The sequence below is a fragment of the Rhyacophila brunnea genome, unplaced genomic scaffold (assembly GCF_057557595.1).
Source record: "Rhyacophila brunnea isolate RB1 unplaced genomic scaffold, BYU_Rbru_1.0 scaffold_19, whole genome shotgun sequence".
Classification (NCBI taxonomy): Eukaryota; Metazoa; Arthropoda; class Insecta; order Trichoptera; family Rhyacophilidae; genus Rhyacophila; species Rhyacophila brunnea.
This window is the reverse complement of record NW_028232848.1, coordinates 20,242,067-20,263,683: the sequence shown is the minus strand read 5'-3', so window position 1 is coordinate 20,263,683 and position 21,617 is coordinate 20,242,067. Positions and strand designations below refer to the sequence as shown.

Genomic DNA, 21,617 nt, shown 5'->3' with positions numbered 1-21,617 from the left:
TGTCAACAGTTGTTCAATATAGTGAATATAAACTTTTCTATACATTCTTAGTTATGTATCAATTAATCCATACTCCCTATTTTATTTTTTTATTGTTTAAAAAAAATCAAGCCTTAGGTAAAGGTATATTATGAATATTTTACTTACATTTCAAAACTCAAAATACAGGTGTTATTATTCTTCAAGATATTCTTACCAGGTGGAGGTTATGATGACATCTTAGGTTTTCAACCACATTGGTCAGAATACTTAATGAAACATTATATCCGAATGTACAACATATTAAATTGATCATTAGAAAAAATATTGACAGCGAGAAAGACTCAAACTTGCATCCATCGGATTCCGGCCAATGTGGTATACTTATGTACCTATGTTCAATGATGAATGTTACATTCTTGAATTTAATTTAAAATCATTTAATAAGAAAATAATTTAAGTAATTGAAGATTTTAATTGTTAAATATTAGTGTGTGACTGTTTTGCTTCATGTTTCTCAAGATAATAAGGTTCCGGTTCCAAAATAATTTCAGGATTCTCAGGAATCCAAGGTTCGGATCCGGTTCAATTTCCAGCTCTGGTTTGTAATATGGTGATCAACAGGCTCTTTCTATTAGTCCAAACTGTTTAACAGATGAACCAGAAGTTCTTCACGCTGGTGATGCGGACGCAGATGTTCATCCGGTTCATCGAGGAGCGGTCATTTGTGTGCGATGGAGACCACGGTCTGGCATTTTTCGACGAGTGCACGGAGAAGGTGAGCGGACTGGATGACATCACTACGCAGGTCAAATTGCTTGATGCCGACACCGCTGCTCATTCCTCCGAGAGGACTGTCTTCGTCCTGCCACCCGACAACCCAAATCCTGGTAAAGTTCATTCTTCATTTTGTTATCTAATACATTTCATGGCGCATTCTACTCTATTGTCTCTGGTATGCCTAATTCATAAAGTTCACAAATCTGTGTAATTCTAACTTTAAATTCGCCGATACATCGCAGGTATTGGCAGATTGTTTTCGGCCAACCTGACTTACTAATTTATATCTCTCATTCAGGACTATTTGGCCATTAGATTGGTCGGGGTTAATCATTGACTCTTGGTATGATGGTGAAAGCAGCTTATAATGTTATCTATTGCTGGGTTGCATTTAAGATCCGTATGATGATGGGAAATGTGAAAGAGGTTACTGCGAAATATTCAAGCACAAATTAAATCATCAAATTCCTACACAATATGGAATGAATCGTAATTATTTATATATTATACAAGTCCACAGATTCTGCAGAACATTCGGAATATTATGCGGCCTATATATTTTGGACGACAATTGAAATGAAAAATTAAAACAAATAAATTTATTTTGAAAACTGTGTTAAAACTCTTCAGTCTATCATTTTTTTTTTATTTTCCTCCTATAAAATGTCAACATCACTCTTTCCACATTGTTAGCGATGCTACATTTTTTTAACCCTTCACTGCATGGTTTTTTGTATTTGAAATTTTTTTTTTCTTGGTGTCAAAATGCCTTGTGAATGAAGGAAAAATACAATTTTTTTTTTCGAAAATTCCATTTAATTTTGTATGTTACTGCGTGGTGTCGCAGATTTACGACATTAGGATTCCAATGTTATAATTTTACAAGCGATGTTTTTATAAATTATATTATAACAAACATTACTCACTAAAATCGGCTCATGCCGAGGGCTTGGCAGAAATGCTTTATTTCTTGAAATGTCCAAACAAAATCAGTAAAGTAGGATGTTTATGGTAAAACAGTTTTCTAGGCATCGAAAAAGGATATTTGATAATTTACACAGATGGCATTGACTATATCGAAATAGTTTGAAATGTCGCAAATGTGCGAGACTATGGAGTGAAGGGTTAAATATTTTTAAATAGATACCAGACTATTTTTCTACCAGGCGCACGCAGTCCAATCCACATTAATTATCTGTCAATAGAAGATTTCTAGCTATGAGCCAGTGATACTTTCACCGCAAATGACCAAAGACGAATATTAACGTCATATTTTTTTAATTTGAAGCTACACAAATGCTTTCTACAGAAAAATAATTTAGGTAAAAGACATTATGTTATATTTTGTGTAATACTGTATTATGTATGTACTAACATGAAACATTATTTTGAATCAATCACAGGTCAAACCTACACTTATCCCGAGTTCAAACTCGACCCTTCCCTTTTGAACACCGGCTTGGAACCGCTGATACCTGAAGGTCAAACTGATGGCCAACACGGCGGCAACAATCAAACCGTCACAGCGTCTAATGAGCCTCCGGATTGTGCGCCACTGGCCAGGCGGACCCGCCACGAGATCCGAGCTGCTCAGCTGTTGGCGCAGAAGCTTTCCGCTAGCCCCGAGCTGTGGGCCAGGTGCCTGGTGGGCGCTTGCTACTCCGTTTATTTCATGCTGCTGCCGTGCCAACTCTCCCTGCAGCCCGGTAAATATATATATATGTATATATATTTTTTTTAATCCATATTGATATGCAACTGGTAATGCAATTTATGTGGTCATCCCTGTAGCCAGAATATGTGAAATTTGAGTTGTGGTGACATGTTGTGTGACTTACACCATAACCAAAACATTCACATTATAATGCAAATGTAGCCTGCCTGTGGAAAATCAGACTGCGTCAATTTTTGTACATAGAGCGACGTCAAACTATAAAAATTATGAAGAATATTGAGGTGAACAACCATAATATTATCAAAGCATCCGAAATGTGAATCGTCAAAAGCCAAGTCTACACTCGGGACTTTTCCATACGTCTCATGAATTGAACTCAGGTCATGCGTCGCCGGCCCTCAAATCGGTTTGAAAATAGCCGCCATTTTGTGATGAAAGTACTAACGCACTCCGATCCGACCGCCTTGGATTTCTGTTCAACACCCCACCAGCTTCGTATTTTTTTGGTAAGATTCGGGTTGTTCGTGTAGTTGCTTGTCAGTTGTCGTTGTCAATAAATATATTTATTTGAGTCTATTTGACATATTGGATGCATATTAGTATTTAAATATTACGTTTTTTTGCAAAATGTCGACTGAAATGATGACAATGGATTTTAATGAGGAGTACGGGTACATTGCGCATTATGGGATATAACCATAAAGACTATACGAACAAACTGAAGCGCAATGATGCCTACATATTATTGGCAGGAAAGTTTGCAATATCAGTTTTAGGGGTTAAAAATAAAATAAAAAGTTTAAGGTCCTACTTTTCCAAGGAGTACCATAAAACAAAGGAAACGAAGAGTGGCGCTGGGGCTGGCTGACAACAAGCATGAACCCTCATGGTTTGCATATGAGTCAATTGGCATGTCGATAACAGGGGTTAAAAATAAAATTGAGAGCTTGAGTTCGTCTTTTTCAAAGGAGTTCCACAAGACTAAGGAAACAAAGAGTGGAGCTGGGGCTGACAGCAAACATGAACCCTCGTGGTTCGCATACGAGTCACTGTTGTGATGTATATATTATCTAATTGTAGTATTGATGTGTCGTATTATGTAGGTACCTACTTATAGATATCAATAAACCAATTACCTTGACGTAATATTTCAAACATTCAATCACCTACCTTTAGCACCTCTGCAAGCATTATCGAAATAAACTGCTTTGATACTTTAAATAAATACATAAGCGATATGAAGGAATCACCGATAGGTAGCCAAATACCGAAGGGTGATAGCCAAATTTACTTCGGGCGGTGTCGCCTCCCTTAAATGAGTTTTTTTTGTTTTTCTATCTTTCTTTTTACCATTCCCAGATGTAAAACCAGAATTTAAAAGTTGAAGAGGAAGTCGGCATTGAAGTGACTAAATGTGAACTTAGCTAAAGATGGTGGTTATAAACAATGTCGCCATGTTTTAATGTGTCAACTTACAAAATTTTTTTGGGGCTACCACAACCACACTCAAATATTCCATAAATGCCAACATGTTTCCATAAGGCTCTAAGGATAGTATTTGATTATAATGATAACAACTTAATTTATTATAAATACATAATTTTTTGACTTTTGTCTTTTCCTTTTTGTTCGATAGGTAAAGAACATTCATTACTGCGATATGCATATGAGTTGCTCGTAAGGGCGAGTAAGCTCAAAGTTCCCTGTGATGAGGTAATCTATTTTGAATTTCTACTATATAATAGTTAATTATTTCGTAATTCCATCCAATACTGGATATAGATTCTGAATTCGAATTTTAAATTTTTGAATTTGAAAATTTGAATATTTTTGATCGAATGCAAGCATTGTAAATGTTGGATAAGGGTCAAAGTAATAAACATATTTTGAACAAAGGATACAATTTTGTTATGGTACAAGTTAAAAGGACTTTGACCACTATTTCTTCTGTCACGGAACAGGGGTAAATTACCATAATTGGGGTAAACAAAAATTCTGGAGACAGTGTTAAAATTTGTCTAACATAAAATGTCCCAATAATATCAGTATTCTGTTATCAAAAGTTAAATAATACGAAACCTGTCATAATTGTTATTAATTGCTTTATTTTAATTAATTCAATCTTATGTGTTATTATACAATATTATTCGTGTTCACAATACTCTGTTTTAGGTTTGCTACAGAGTAATGATGCAATTATGCGGTGTCCATTCATTGCCGGTGTTGGCTGTCCAACTTCTCTTCTTGATGAAAAGGAGCGGAGTTCAACCGAACGCTCTCACTTATGGATTCTATAATAGATGTGTATTGGAGGCACAATGGCCAAAAGACATGCCGAGGTAAACAATATAATGGAATGGAATAATATTGGCATATGTATTTTTTTTTTAATTATTTGTTAAATTTATCTGCTTTAAATCATTAAATCAAATTCTGAAATTAAAATCAGGTAAAATGGAAAATCCATCGAAATTTAATTTTGAACGGATCATGTCCGACCTGTAACATTGAAACTAATAGATTGTGTTGTTGGGCAAAATCAACATATCCTCCAAATTTAATTGTTCTATTACGACCTCAAGCAAAATGATAAGCTGTTTAAGATATATATAATAAGATAAGTCTATAATAATGTCTACTCTTATGAAATGCGTGCATCCAGAGTAACTCAACTTCAGACAGATACAAATGGGCACAGTAGGCTGTCACATTCAGTGTTTTCTACAAATCTTCAAAATTTAAAATTCAGTTGGAACGGATGACCAAAAGTTTAGTAATTGAACAATGTAGTGCATGACCCCCACAAGGGACGGGCTGACAGGGCTCTAGCCTAGGGGCCCAGGTTCAGGGGGGGGGGGCTGGCGTGGTGGGTCGACCACATAATTGAGATAAACACACATCTTAAATTTGCTCTAATATTAAAATAGTATATATAAGCTATTTTACTTCGGGGTTATTACCATTTTAAAATACATGGTTGTGTGATGCTATTTTTGGTTATTGTGTGTTGATACTCGACAATTCCATAATTCGATGTGTTAAAAATTGCTACAAAAACACTGAATTTTTATTGAACTCGAACACCATTTAGAAAACGCCACTGTAGAGCGTCAGACTGTCTTTAACCTTAGTAATAGATAGGGGGGCCCGCCAAAGATCCTGGCCTGGGAGCCCACTTCAGGATGTGGGGGCCATGATGTAGTGTGTGAAAGGTCAAAGATTCACTTCTCAAATAAAAGATAGTTGATTTTGTGATGATATCAGAAGTATTTCTCATTTCAGTGGATCGCAGCTACTGTGGAATAAGTTGCGTGTTGCTGTGGTTGGTGCAGCACTGTTCCGGCGTGCTGGCGCTCGCAGAGAGGCTCGCAAGAAAGAAGCAGGGGGTGGAGGGGGCGGCAGCATCTCTTCAATGGCCCCCGCTAGCAATGTTCCCGTTAGAAGTATTTCAGATGCACACGCTGCAGCTAGGCACGCCCTGTCCAGGCCACTCAGTGCTCCTGCTGACCCCACCGCCAGCAGGACAAGTCTGGATTCAGGTATCACATCTTTCACATTACCTGCTTCCAAAATGGAACATGACGTGACTACCACATTAAAAGATTTTCGGTTACTTATATATTGAGACTGCATCAATACATATAATATGATTTGGTACGATATCATACAAATTATGATTCACAGAGAATTTTTAAAATCAAAATGAGTGAAAATATAGGTACATACCTATCTAGATACTATAATATCGTGGGTATTCTGCGAATAAGCATTAAGTCAAAAATACTAGTTTTGAGATAATCGAGTTTGAAAGTTTGGACGGTCTTAACTTGTTTTATAGATATAAAAGGCAAATTCCTTTCTGCGATATTGCTTTAAGTATGACTTAGTGCAGTTTTGCACGCAGAATTTTGTGAATACAGCCTGAGAATGAGAGAAGCAAATGCACTAAGTCCCTTTAGTGCATTTTCTCTGAATTGATGTAAGTCTTTTTGACTTATAACATAAATTATCTTCGCCAGTTTTATAGATATGACTGTGTGTTTTTGTAGACTATAGAGCGTACTCTTAATAAGATTACCTCATCATTAAGTCAAAACAGCAAAATTTTGACTTAGTGCTTTTTCGCAGAATACCCACGATATACCACAATATAATTTTTTTTCTTAAACAAATTGCAAATGCATGTATAGATTCCAAATACGATACATATTACAGAAATATGAAACTGTGTTAAATGAGATCAAACGTTATAATTCTTGGCACCTTGTTGTGTTGTGTATATTATTTTTTATCACACTCCGAGCTGTTTGATATTCAACACTTTACTTTGTTTTGAAAAAAAATCAATGTAAACAACTGCTTGAATATAAATTTAGGCAATTGGGGACCGAGTGATCCGGCTCCGATTGTGGAAGAGAGATGGCAGAGAGGAAGTGGCGCCACTATTTTGAGACCTGGTGCCAGAAATCCCAATCGGATATCCACTGCCGCTGGACTACTCATTACAGGTTCCTCATCTATTATTCTCTTTATGGTTCCTATAAAATTAACACAATATTTTAATTTGTAGACTATATCATGCTCGGAGCAAAAGACAGTTTTGATAAGATATTATTTTTCATCTTAGGATATTTTTTAATTAATTTTATTTTATACAATATTTGAAGGTTTACCATCGGATCCTGATTTAACAGAATTAGCCAGACAACGATCGAATAGTATGGGAAAAACTGACAGAAACAGTTGGTCTTCGACTATGACTGATAAAAGACAGGTGTGTATTTCGATAATCATATTATTATGGTAATGTATAAATTAGGTTAATATCAACGATCTCCTTTTTCTATGAATATTAGAATGCTATTGTGGTTCACAGAAAATTTATTATAGACAAAAATATTTTAATTAGAGCTTTTTTATTAACCATTTCATTGTTTACTGTATGATTGCTGCATTATTTAGGAATCGATAAAAAGCAAAATGGTGCGACTCTTTTAATTGATTGTTAACACAATTTATTCAAAATTATAAAGGAGGCACTCCAATCCGTATTATTACTTGTGGTGAAGCAAAGTTTTAGATACACAATTATTATTTTGAATATTATGGCAATACAGTACTCTCTCAGTAATCCGCCACCCCAAATACCAGACAAGTGTCCAATTGGTGAAAGCGGCGGAATATAGTGCATACATACAAAATATGGTAAAAATTAAAACAGGTTTTTCGTAAAAATAGTTTTTTTTTTTGCGAAATTTGTACTAGCAAATTACGGTTTTATTTATAATCAAAATCAAGTATTTACTAAATTATACATATTTATAAACTAAGTTTATTAACTAAATATTAAACAGTAAATCACTTGACACAATCAGTTGTTCAGTGAGGCAGATATTCTTGAATGGCTTAGGATTCCTGGCTTTCCCTGTGACCAAAAGCTTCAGTTTGTGTGTCCTGGTTGCATTGGAGCACGGCATAATAATTGCGATACGGTCCTTGGGCACTTTCCTGCCTGGTACATTACTTTCTTCGCGATGAACGTACGTTTTACGAAGGAGAAGTTTCCAAAATAAGCCCGTGTCATCTGCATTGTATACTTGTTCACGGCGGACTACTGATTTTTACAATCAAATACCGGCGGATTATAGTAGTTGTCGGATAATCGTGCGGCGGATTACTGAGAGTGTACTGTAATTGATTTTCTACAATTTGTATCACACAGTGGCAAAAGGTGGAGGTAGGCAGTCATGATCTGACATAAATAGTGCACAATAAACTTCGTCAGTCTTACTTATTCATTTTCATTAAACTAAGAATACAAATACCAGAATTACAAAATTTTTAAATTTAACACATCAAACACTAAAGTGACAACAAAAATAATATTATGTACTCCAAATTTCATTCATTGAATGAAGCAATCAAATAATTACTATGATCATTAAATTTATGGGGTTAATGCCTAATTTATCAAATAGAAAATGTATTTGAGAAATAATATAGTGTGAACAATAATAAACTTAAATTTGTAGAAGATGCACATAAGTCCTCCCGAGAGTCCGTCGGAGTGTCTCCGGGTCCTCACCAGGTCGGAGAGTTTTGCCGGAGATGCTCAGATATTAGATAAACTGCAAAAAATCAAATTAGGTGAGTACCCGCCACCCGCCCGGGCATATTGAAATATTTCATAAACACAAATTTGAGGAACGAAGTATGGTTTTACTGATTTACAGCCTGTTATTTTGATTAATGCAATATACCGTTCAAATCTCAAAAATTTATAAAAAATATTTTCCACTTATTTATTCGAATTGTGCCTTATCAATTTTTCAAAACACAAATTTTTTATTTTATAATTGCATGTTTGAATTAATGATTAAATACCGAAAATTTGACAAACTATAAGGTAAATGGTGTGATTTTAATTGATTATCTGTTAATTTGATTAATTTTCTACAGTATAATATATTCGAATTATGAATTATAAAAAAAGAAATTTTAGAAAGATATTATTTTCTACTTTTCGAATTTTGCCTTTCATTTTTTTCTATTACTTCCATAATTGATGTTTTACAGAAAAAGCTAATGTTAATTTAAAATGGCTATTTAATGAGACAGGAATAAAAATAAATAAGTGCATACAGAAAGTTTGACACAATAATGATTGGTTTTATCAGGTTTTTGTGTAATTAATTAAAAAAAAACTTATTAGGTTAACAACAATTTCGTATTACAATACGAATAGAATTTTTATTGGTATGAAAATAATTTGGAAGTTCAAAAAATTTAAATCGGTCCGATTAATAATAATAATAATAAATGTTTTTACAAACAAAAGAATTCAAATTCTAGAGTTGTGGAAATACATTATTGATTTCAAATGTTATATTTATTGTGAAATACGTATGTATTGTTTTATTGTAGCTACAATTCCAAAACTCCGCACCGGTTGTTCGCGAACATTGAGTTTCACTGAAGAAACTTCTCATGAAGAGTTGGATGCTGATGAAAATCTCAAGTCTTCTCCGTTGAGGTAATTTTATACCAAATCATATTCCATTAAGTACATCACCAGTATAACTACACAAGTTTTTACACAAGAGTTTAACCTTGCACTTTATTAACATTTCCGGTGCACTTAGTTCATTTTGAATTAACGTTCACAGTTCATTTAATTTTTATGGTGCACTTAGTTACTTTTGAATTAGTGCTTACAATTTATATCATTTTTTAGTAAAGCTGCCTTTCACACGTTTGTTTTTTTTTGCCTCACACGCATTATTAAATACAAATATGGAATTACAGGCATTATTTATAACTTTCTTTGCTGTAGTTAATTAACATCTACATACTTTATAATATCCATTTTAAGCACCGGTAAAATTTACGCACATAATAATTAAATCAACAACTATAACTTGAAGTGTGACCTTGGCGCTAGTGTCGTGATGTGAGTATTGCTGGTGTATTGTGAGATATTAGTTCTACAAAACGCGGCACCTCAAGTTATAGTTGTCGGTCTCTACTCAGAATTGCGAAAACACAGAATCATGTTTCATTTTTTGTAATGTTGATCAGCAATGCCTGCATCTTATCTGGCACCGATTATATTATATATTATGTTTTATCGATACAATTTTGTATTTTCAATATTATTTTTTTAATTGTGTTTCTTCACTGTTTATATTTGAACATGGAAATACGATATACCTATTAATTTTAATTTTAACATCACAATTTTTAGATAAAATCATAAGCGGATAAATCATTTTGCTGCACTGTGTTAACACAATTGTTATTCAGTCAACTTGACACACTGATTGATTGCACATGATATTTTGTGTCCATATTATTGGGATAGTAAGGTAAGAAATAGATATAAATTAGGATTGATATAAATCCGTTTCTTACCATTGTAACCCAATTATTCCATGTAATTGGCAGTTCAATTATGAATATTACTTATCAATTGCTTAGTGAAATTCTATCATTGTAAAAAATACATTTAATTAGTAACTATTTGCCAGATCTTTATTTAAATTGGTTAGAATGGTTAGATAGTTAGTCTGCTCGCTTTCTATACATTCCTGTATTCGGTCTGATTTGGGATTTAAAAATAAACAAATTTATTTAACGAAATTTTGACTGTTTTTGATTCAGTGATTCGGTTATATATTGCTAATCGTTAATGATAATAATATATTATCCAAATTACAATTTTTCCTTTCTGTGAAATTGAACTTGAAATTATCATTGAAACCAAATCAGACTGTCCCCGTATCAGCTAGCGCCCTTAATTAAATTGCCGTATGTGTGTTGCGTGCACCTCGTCCGGGTACCCCCTCAGGACATCCCCTCGAACACCGGTCCTGATCGACGACCCCCTGGGTGCTCTGCGGCTGGGAGAGGAAGCGCCCCCGGTAGATGCTCCTCCGCCCCCCGTGACGCCGCGCCCAAAGCACCCCCTCACCGACAACCCTGTGCTGTTTCGGAGAAGCGCCACCTTCGGAGACTCGCCGCCCCCCTCCGTGACTCCCACCGCCTCTGATGACGAAGCGTTAGTTCTCATTCTTCATTCATTTTATCTGCGGTGGACGGTATTCATTCAGTTTATTTTATTGCTTCCTTTGGATGTCAGTGGGTCTATTCTATGCTTATCGACCGCTAAAGTGATAAAGTGAAAAATATTATCAAACTTAGGGTAGGTTTGTATCAAAATATTAGCATATTGTAACAATTACACGAAGCCGGTTTTTATTGTTGCAATAAGTGCTATATTTTAACAGCACCTATCTTGCTGCTGTTAAAATATCGCACTTATTGCAACAATAAAAACCGGCTTCGTGTAATTGTTACAATAAGTGCTAATATTTTGATACAAACCTACCCTAAGTTTGATACTATTTATCAATTTAGTGTTCGATAAGTATAGAATAGACCCACAGATCTGTAATAAGGCTTTATTAAAAATTGACAAACAGCTCATAATTTATATATTTCATTATTAAGTACTCATTTATATTGTATTATCTGCCGATGACAGTTTTTGTATGTCCCATCATAAAATTTATTGTACCTGCTATTTTCATCACTACGGCAGGGCTATTTTAACATAAGTATAACATAACTTAACTCCAAAATTAATTAAAAAGGTGATAAATTTGATGTTGTGTCCGGGCAGTTAATTAGTATAATCGTACTACAAAATATACTATTTTTAACACGTTATACTTGATTCTAAATACATCCAATTAGAATCCCCAATTGGAGATTCTAATCGAACGCATTTGGAATCAAGTAAGACGCAGTGCCGTGTATTAACAATTATTGTAGATACCCGCCTCGTTTCTGGAATGGCTCAAAGTGATATCTGTGTTATTTTGGAGCAATAAAAATAATGGAAACATGTTAACTATTTAGAATAGCCCTGCAGATGCCATTATATCAACTACAGTCGACCTTGTTATTACGATCACGGAAATAGCGAGATCTCGGATGTAATGAGGAAACATTCGTTGACATTATAGCTTATGATTTTCTCCATGCATTTATTCACTTTTATAACAAGCAACTTCTCGGGTATAGATACCGATCAAAACTATTAATGTGTTTATCGTTTAAAAACAACATTTTCGACCATAACCAATAAAATCCGTCCGGGCAGTTAACTAGACCAACGCCGTGGGGATCGGCCTTAGTTTATGACACTAATTAAGTGTCTAAGTACCTAATTGGTGAAAAATTATCCACGCATATGATTGAAATTGCATGTTAAAAATCCAAGCTTTGTGAAGTCAGTAGGTACCTACCAGCGCCGGCGGCTCAGCACCTCATTACAAAAAAAAAAACTTCTTTTGCAGTTTGTAAATGCCATGCTTATTTCGGGGATTTTTACATTGGTTTTCAGACTTTTTATGTTCTAGCTCAAATAAAACGTGGCGTGAAAAATGTTATATAACGATATAACGAGTAATGCTTATAACGAGCAAATTCAGTCGGTCCCATCTTCCTCGTAATAACCAAGTTCGACTGTATTTCACACTGATATAAAAAAAATGAATTATTATTAGTTGGAAAAAGAGCTAAATATGTATAGTATAAATACATAATTAACAGAAAAAAAGTCCGACCAAATAGAACTCGAACCTCACATGTTTTCACTGTAGGGGTGAGTATATGCTATGGCTGCTTGGTAAATTGAGGGTCTCGGGTTTGAAACCCAGGTCTGTCAAAATTCACATACATATTATTTTTCAATGTACGTTTGAACCCAAAGCATAGATCAAATGGGTTCAGCAAGTGGCTAACATCCATTTCTCATAAAAAAAAATTGTTACAAAGCCTCTTTGTGAGGCGGGTAAGATCCACACCAGTATACCAAATACGCTCTTCTTTTTAACAAGATGTGACTGAATGCTACATTATTTTAATGTGTGCTTATCTTTATTGTGTGCAAAACAATTTATAAAGCACTTAACCTATGTAAAAATAATTCTAACACCAATAAACCAAAATATATATTTATACTCATACATTATTAATTTAATGCACATGTTAACACTTACTGTCATGACAATTTTAACATGCATGCATGCATATGCGTCTGGTATTAAGCTATCAAATATATTTTATGAAACATATTTTATAAAATATTTCTTTCATAAAAAAATAGTCTATGGTGAAGTGTTGTCGTGTTGTTATCAATAGATCTACTGAAATTTTAATAATCTTGCCAACACTGGGTCACTGCTCTTTTGCCAGCTCATTACAAAATACAAAATGGAAGACGGCAAGAAATTAACAAAATTATTGATTGTAGAACACGAAAAATATCAAATGTTATATAATAATCACCACCCAGATTATAAAAATAGAAGTAAAAGACTAACAACATAAATGCACAAACCAACATACATTCATTGTCCATTTCTTAAACATAGCTGTTATAAAATATTTTACACATTGTAATTATGCCCTCATGTGTTTTATAAAACAATGCTCTCAAACGTAAGGCTATAAACATTTGATAAAAAATACATTTGATAATCTAATACCGGCCTAATGCCGGGTCCACACTGGCAACAAGTTGCTGGCAACCTCGTTAAATTTTACGATAATTATCGTAAAATGTCTTATGCAATTATGATAATTCTCGTAAAATTTAATGAGGTTGCCAGCAACTTGTTGCCAGTGTGGACACGGCATAATGCATGAAGTTAAAAGCCTTTTAATTTTGATTGTTGTGTATCTTCAATATCTATTGTTTATGGTTCATATTCTGGACAATAAATCCATGAAAGTGTAAAACCTTCATATTGCTAATACACGGAAACAATTTTGATTAAACGTTAACCTATAGTAGTTAAATCTGCGTTTAAAATTTGTTTCAGCAAACTTCACAGGAGTGAGACAATGCCCGCAGCTTCCGTTAGTTCCAGTCTCGCCAGTCTGAGCAACACGCTGAAACTTAGCTTTGGGTACGAACTATTATTTATAGTTTATACTAACCACAAAAACAATTGCAAATTGTTTTTTTTTTTGCAAGTTGGCAGAATTTAAACCAATTAATATTTTGATTGCTTTTATTTTTGCCTGTTTTTGTCCTTATTTTATTGTTATTAAACAGTGAATGATACTTGTTTATCATTTTTATTTTATTGGATTGCATGACAAGCATTTTTTAACAAATTCTACTCATTCTAGTTATAATTATCATAATAATTCTAAAAGTCTATAAAAGTCTTAATTATCATTGTCATACAGCTTTTTAAAGTCATAAACATCCTGCGAGCATATCATATTGTATTCGAAACATGTGTCATTACACAAAATGATAATATAAAATAACTCATATTAAATTATTTTGCAAAATGTAATTCTACCAAATTAATTAATATATCGTAATATTAAAACAATTTCACATTTGGTGATTGCAAAGTGATTGTAAATGTAGATGGATTTAGAATTACAAAAAAAAGTAAATTGTGAATTTTGAAAATTGTGAAGAATACTAAAAAAGATTTACATTTTTACTGTGCATTGCACTTGATCCTGCCGTATTCTAGTAGTAGTTGCCACGTGATATTTGATGTGTGCACTGACAATATTGCTATGGTGATAAATAATGATCATATACTTTTCAAGTATGTGCACATGATGTGCAATATTTACTGTTAACAGTAAATACGACTGGTAGAATACTGACACATCTTGTGTTGTTTACAATATGTACATATGTGTGTTTTTTTAAGTCTGCTAATTGATGCTCGTTGCTCTGGTTTCCATTTGAGCAATTGAATGAATATTGAATGCTTAGATTTAGTTTTAAATATATTATGTTTTCATTGTCATGTTTTTTTTTATAATTTAAATGCATGATAATGCTTATTTTTATTTAAAACTAATTTTGCCTGTTTTAAGTTTTTTGGTTTTGTTATGTTTGTCATTATTTTATAGTCGTTATTCACCCGGACGTCTGTCACTGAGAAAGTCCGACATGAAGTTGTCTAAACAGATGATTGACTATGCTATCACTAACTTCAGGTGAGTGAAACGAATTTAAAAAAACAATGGATAAAACAATCCTGAATTAAAAAAAAAAACTATATGAGTCGCAAGTGGTGTGTATCCTCTGGCTGGAATTCATAACATTACCATTAATAATTGATTGATATCCTTAGTGATATATAGGTATTTAACATTAAACGTCATATTAAAATAATAGATCTATAGCAGTATATTGTTTATATTCTCTTCGAGGAGTGCTAATTTACATTAAATCTGTTTCACCATGCGCTTATCAAAAATAAAGATTTTGCCCATAAAGCATGATACATAGCATGATTTACTCGCTTTTTGCATGATTGTCATTATGCATTTTATTATCATTCAGACAATTACATACATTATTTTCTACATCTAATAATATAGTTTTAATTAACTAAAATAAAATAATTTCTCAATTCAATAAAAGTTCAGAACCAACAGCTGGATTCAGTTAATTGACAACGTCCATTTGAATGGAAGAAACCAGTCCTGATCTTATTAAAATTATATGGATTATGTAGGTACCTACTACATAATAATATGTATTGTCAATTGTTTTAATTACAGTATTTCATCAATTATAAGACACGTCATAACTACTATATACTACTATACTATTAATCTTGAAGCCATTTTAAACAGCGATCAGGGACACAAAATTTATTCAAACTAAATGTGTGTAGGCAGTAAGGACTGCATAACATATAAAAATAATAAAACATGTATGTCTTATAATAATCGATGAAATACAGTACATAATAATATGATGTCTTTCTACCATAAATTGACAGTTAACACCATTAAAGTGTATGTTATTGTTATTTATAATTTGTTATCGAGAATATGATTGGTCATGAGATATTGTGTGGCACTTTCAGTCCTGGCAGCTTAACTGGAAAGAAGTCAAATGAACTGATCCAAGGCGGCATTAGCAGCTTGAAGTATGCGGCCACCAGTGTTGCTAAGAAGTTTGACGAGATCAAGGAAGCCATTTCGGCCAACTCCACCCCCGTCAAGGGGGCCATGTCAGGGACGATTGGAAATGAGAGAGACATTGCAGAAGAGGAATCAACCGATGGATCAGGCTCTTTTAATATCGATGGTATGAGATTGATGAATATATCTATGAGATATTATAAGTAATAAATTACAAGAAGTGTAACCCTTGCAATGAAAAAGAACACCTAAAAAATATAGCAAATTAATGTCTTATTTTTGTTATTAAGTTATTAAATACTCTAATGTTTCTTTTGGTTAACCAACAGGAGCTAGCGACGGCCGTGCTCCGAGTGATGGTGATCTACTGAACAGCGGAGGATTCCTTCCTCAAAATTTACCTGATAATCTTTATCCGCCCAATCCGCAACAGGTGAACAAAATAATTCTAAAAATGATGTTGAAATGCAAATACATAGTTTGATTTATGTGTACTCAGTACAAAGGTTGCTGTTGCATTAATACATATAACATGATTAAAATCCGTTCTTGCATGTTGACAGGATCGTCCAGAGTCAGAGTTCAGCGTGCGAGTATTGATGGCGTCGTGCTCGCAGTGTCACAACTGCCTCAGTCTGGTGTACGATGAGGAGATAATGGGGGGATGGAGTGCCGAGGATTCTAACCTCAACACCAGATGCGCAGCCTGCGGGAAACCCACCGTGCCCCTGCTGTCTGTCACAGTATGTTGAAATTTGACTATTCACTTTGTTATCAATCTATTCGTAACACCGCTAAATGCACTGGACACATTGACATCCCAGCCGGGTAAAAGTTTACCAAAATTGTGGCAGGAAAATTTTAACCCGTTTTTGAGATTTAGTTGTTTTATTTTTACTCGATAGATAAACTGTGAAATTGATAGGATGTTTAAATCACTCCAAATTCTTCTACTAACCGAACAATATAATTACTTACAGATTCCAACATTTACTTTATAATAACAATACAAAATGATGACACAGCAAAATCTTTTAAACCAAACCGCACAGAGTAAGAAGATTGTAAGAAATTTGAACATTTGTATCAATACAGTTTGCTTTTGCAGACATCAGTCATCTCATCATATATTTATGAAAGCAATCAGCAAGTGATCCTTATTGAGGCGTTTATTCCCTAAGTGACCGGCCTTCTAAGAATTGATTGGACAATATCTAGCATTTAATGCAAGATGGCATTATTCCAGCAGTCAACTAAAAATAAACTACCTTTCCAGTAATAGATTTTTGGGTTTCCACCGTGTGTACTTCTTTCTTTCCTCGGCGTTTCGGGCTCGTTGCAGAGGCCATTATCAAGAGATGATATGTTTTATGATGAACTGTAGTGTAGGTATATGAATGGAAACGTTGCTCTAAGAATGTCAAAAAGAATCAGATTAGCTAAGAGCAAACATTGCTCAGAGTAATGTGTCAATCGTTACGACCCGTGATACCGGCTCGAATATTGAACTTTGTTGATAGTGCCAGAAGTCATGACGTTTTTAACCATAACTCATCAGCCTATTAATATTTTCAGGGTTTCTCGAAACGTCGAGGAAAGAAGGATGAAGTATACACAGTGGAAACCCAAAAATCTTTTATGATAAAAAACAACCGTAAAAGCCTATAATTTGTATTGCCGCCATGTTTCTAAGGTTCCATTTCTGTAATGTTTTAGGTTTTAACACGAGATGAAAAACCTCCAGAGACCATCAGTGTTCCTTATCTAAATCCTCTAGTGCTTCGGAAAGAATTGGAATCTATTTTAGGTATAATAACCTTTCATTTATTAATCTGTATATTATAATGATATTGTACTATTTATTTTCTGAAAGCATTAAAATTTTTTGAATATCTACATGTTTTTTCAACCAATTCTTGTGAAAAGGCTTTTCAGATAACTTGACACTAGGAAGGTGCATATTATGTAATAATAATATACTCTGTCTGACAGTAAAAAGGGTGATTTACAAATGAGGATAAAATAGTCTCAACGCTCATTTTGATTAAAATTGCATTTGTCCATTAAAACTGATTTATGTCTTTCTATCCAAAAATATCTTGAGGTAAAAAGTTAAAAGGTAGTTTTAAAGTTAAACTCTTTGTGAACAAAGTTTAAACCTACTTTTTTTTCGAAACTAACAGTACCTAGAAGGTTGATTGTTTTATTTCGCTCTATCAAAATAAACATATTTTTTAGCTCGCGAAGGAGATTCATGTTCTGCGGACCCAAGATTTGTGGACGAGCATCCGATCATTTATTGGAACCTGGTATGGGCCTTTGAGAGGGTGAACGTGCTCACCCATCTACCGGACCTCTGCAACCCGCAGTTCAAGAAGCAGTTCCTGGCCAAGGGAGTCTCCCTCATGGACAATAACAATAAGCCTCTGGAGGAAGAAGTAGAAGAAGAACCGCTTTCAGGTATAGAATGAAAAATTTATATTGACAGCATATTTTGAATTAACCGTGTTCATATTAATGTGGTTTTACTGTATTTTTATATATTTGTATATTTTATTATTGATTTTGTACTTTTATTTATAATGTAGATATAATGTATGTATATTATGGCATGCACCGATTAACCATGCTATTTTATGGGATAAATAAAACCATTTAATGTTCCAGGAGATGTAAACCTTCAGTGTTTATGGGATAATCCTCGCCTTCATGGAGAGTTGGGCCCGTCTTTGAGAGCTCTTTGGAGGCCAACACCCCCGGCTTCTAGACTCTTAAGTGCTCTGCTAACAGATCATCCTTCTGCCTCACCGCACAGGTAAAAATATGCAGATACATAATTCGAACTTTGCACAAGTACCTACAAGATGGTTGTTAAAACTTTATTGCTAACGTATTAGTATTAGTCGAATGATTTGCGAATTAGAAAATAATACTATGTATTCAATATATGTGTTTATTGTATTTCAGGGTAGTGCAACAAGTACTGGATGGTCTAAGAAATAGTGACCTTACGGTGGCTTTGCAAAAACTGCACCAGTGGAGAACAACTACATCTACTCATGGAAGATATCATTCTTTATACAGGTGATAATATTTTTTATACATGCAAAATCTGTAGATATTATATGAAAATTGTATACTACAACTACTTAACCAAATAATGCTATTTCATTCTTCTATATCAGTTTAGAACTGCATATTATGGAGCAAGTGATTTGGCATTTTAATTATTACCTCGGATATCTGTAATTTTGGTGAATTGCTTTGATTACCTACGTTATGCGTCATAATATTTAAAACTTTTGTCATTGACATACATACAAATTTATTCTTTCTACTACTTATAGCTTCTGTTGCTTAAACCGTGGTCCCACACCCACACTTTTCGAGGTATATTTCCCATACCCAGACACTCCACACTTTCAGTCTAGTGATATACATCTGGCCTACAAGTATGAGTAATGGTGTTCACCTATGATTTATTGCGAGCTGTTACATCCTCAAGTTATCGAATACGCGTGGCTTAAGGATCATAATTATTAGGATTGTTAATGTCCATTTCTGTAATCTGTGCTGTCTTGTCATGCTGCATCGAAATATCAAAGCAAACATGTGGGTCCAAAGCTTGGGTGTAACTTCACCAATTTATGAGTGTCACAGGTCTTCCAGTGACCACCGGACCTGAAAACCCCCCTTGTGTGCGTGCCTGGAGTATTGTATACCTAATTATACCAAAAACTTTATATTTGGTAAGTGTTGCAGTTTCCCCTGAAACAACAGCTGTTTGCTAAATATAGTGGTAATAATTCAAATTCAACTTACATAAGAAGGTAGGTACTTAACATTATGTTTATTTTTACAGAGATGTTCTGTTTCTGGCCATAAGTGTACTGGGGAGGCAGAATGTGGATCTGTTAGTTCTCCAACGAGAGTTCACGAGCGCAAGTATGAGATTGGCAGCCAGTGGCTCTCCGCTTCGCTCTCAGGACCTGCCTCCAGCCCCCGCGGCCACATGCTGTCGACACTACTTCACCCATCTTCAACTTTCTGCGCTTCACTGACACAACATTGCCGACGCGCACGCGTTTGTGACACCCAATTAACACTGCCTAATAATTATCGTGCGTTTAAAATTATAACGTCTATTTTCACGTATTGTGAAACATTTATTGTTTAACTCTCAATGCTCATACTCTAATTTTATTTTTATTTGAACAAGTTAAGAATAAACAAAGAAATTATCATATTTTCAATAGCAAAAACATTTTAAACGTTTGAATTAGTTATAAATCAGAGTTATTAAATAAAATCAGAAACTTTTGAAACATGTTTTGTATTTTGTTATCCTATAATAATAATTAAAATACTGATAGTTTTATTAACAGCTGTTCCTGTTAATTAAAAATTTAATTATGTTATGTTTAAAAGTCATATTTTGGAATAATCAAAGTATTAATTCTTATAAATTGAATTGTTTTCATCTTTGCGTGTCTTGTTATTTACTATGTTTATCATTAAAAGGTCATTAAAATTTATTATTTGTACTGTAGAACTTGTATTTGATCTGGCAATATTTTTCACATGTATTTTCAAACTGAAAGCAATACATACTTATGATGATTATGCGTATGTTTTCGTTAAGTACAAATCGTCATGTACGTATTAGTGATTCACATCCATGCATACTACTATTAAGACTCAAACAAACAAAATGACTGTATTATGACAATGTCTGGAAGAAATGTAAAATGTTAAAAACTTATAATGAATACACATTTATTTTTTAATGTTGTTAAAACTGCCATAGAAAATCGTCATTATTTCAATAGAATAAAAATAAAGCTGTATTAACCCATTGACACATTTTTTTTAAATTTCGGCAGCTCAAACAATTTTTTAAACATATTTAATTCACGATTTTATCGCCAGATGCCCTGACGTGCCACAATATAACCTAAAAAAAATTACCTTCTATAAAATGAGAAATTCCCACGTTTGTATGGGAATATATTGAAATTATAAACAAGGAATTCTCGCAATTAGAATTCAATGGGTTAATGCTGTATTTTATGCCATATGAATAAACGTTCCAATAATAAATAATATGTACATTATAAACATGATAAAAATACAATTTTTCTTATGCTGTTAATAATTATTATATTATGCATTAAAATATTTTACAATGGTAAAATTTACGAATAAGATATCTACGCTAATTGATTTAAATTTATTGATATTCTAGCTATGTGTATAATTTTTTTACTATCAGCTATTTTCATTATTGATGTGTTTTCAAAAGCTATCTATTTATATATTAGAAAGAAACATTTTAATGTATTAGTTGTATATATTATATATTATCGAAATTGCGCCTTATTACTTTAAGAAACTTTACGCTATCATTTTATATCAATATAATATACCTATAATCATATATGAATATATAAGAAATGTCAAATAGACTTTTATTATAATTAAGAATGTTTAAATGCAAGGCATGTTTTGGAATTTGTGATATTTTTCATTATGTTATGTTTATGAGGTTTTTCTGCGTGGTATACTTACTGTATGACAGTGAATGTATTTTTTTTTTCACCTTTCCAAGATTACATAATATAATATATTATATCTCTTCATAAAATGTAGTAGCATATAATTTTTATAACCCATATGGTAAATCATTTTTATTGATGGTCTT

General features: G+C 33.4%; 1 protein-coding gene across 3 annotated transcripts in view; it reads left to right on the top strand.

The window, feature by feature from the left end:
• The window catches only part of Crag (DENN domain-containing protein Crag), a 45,700-nt gene extending 24,828 nt beyond the window's left edge, over nucleotides 1-20,872 (top strand). Inside the window, exons 14-33 of one of the 3 annotated variants that reach the window (XM_085946246.1) lie at nucleotides 635-869; nucleotides 2,163-2,465; nucleotides 4,071-4,147; nucleotides 4,607-4,773; nucleotides 5,717-5,973; nucleotides 6,811-6,942; nucleotides 7,102-7,208; nucleotides 8,467-8,581; nucleotides 9,359-9,467; nucleotides 10,782-10,991; nucleotides 13,837-13,911; nucleotides 14,891-14,977; nucleotides 15,859-16,082; nucleotides 16,246-16,349; nucleotides 16,480-16,659; nucleotides 17,633-17,723; nucleotides 18,155-18,376; nucleotides 18,584-18,731; nucleotides 18,884-19,000; nucleotides 19,779-20,872. In XM_085946246.1, the coding sequence (XP_085802372.1) occupies nucleotides 635-869; nucleotides 2,163-2,465; nucleotides 4,071-4,147; nucleotides 4,607-4,773; nucleotides 5,717-5,973; nucleotides 6,811-6,942; nucleotides 7,102-7,208; nucleotides 8,467-8,581; nucleotides 9,359-9,467; nucleotides 10,782-10,991; nucleotides 13,837-13,911; nucleotides 14,891-14,977; nucleotides 15,859-16,082; nucleotides 16,246-16,349; nucleotides 16,480-16,659; nucleotides 17,633-17,723; nucleotides 18,155-18,376; nucleotides 18,584-18,731; nucleotides 18,884-19,000; nucleotides 19,779-19,977 (3,159 nt within the window). In that variant the 3' untranslated portion in view covers nucleotides 19,978-20,872. Of the gene's footprint in view, nucleotides 1-634; nucleotides 870-2,162; nucleotides 2,466-4,070; nucleotides 4,148-4,606; nucleotides 4,774-5,716; nucleotides 5,974-6,810; nucleotides 6,943-7,101; nucleotides 7,209-8,466; nucleotides 8,582-9,358; nucleotides 9,468-10,781; nucleotides 10,992-13,824; nucleotides 13,912-14,890; nucleotides 14,978-15,858; nucleotides 16,083-16,245; nucleotides 16,350-16,479; nucleotides 16,660-17,632; nucleotides 17,724-18,154; nucleotides 18,377-18,583; nucleotides 18,732-18,883; nucleotides 19,001-19,778 lie in introns of all 3 variants that reach the window. The other 2 variants (XM_085946245.1, XM_085946247.1) reach the window with 2 other exon arrangements.
• The last annotated feature ends 745 nt before the right edge of the window (nucleotides 20,873-21,617 follow it).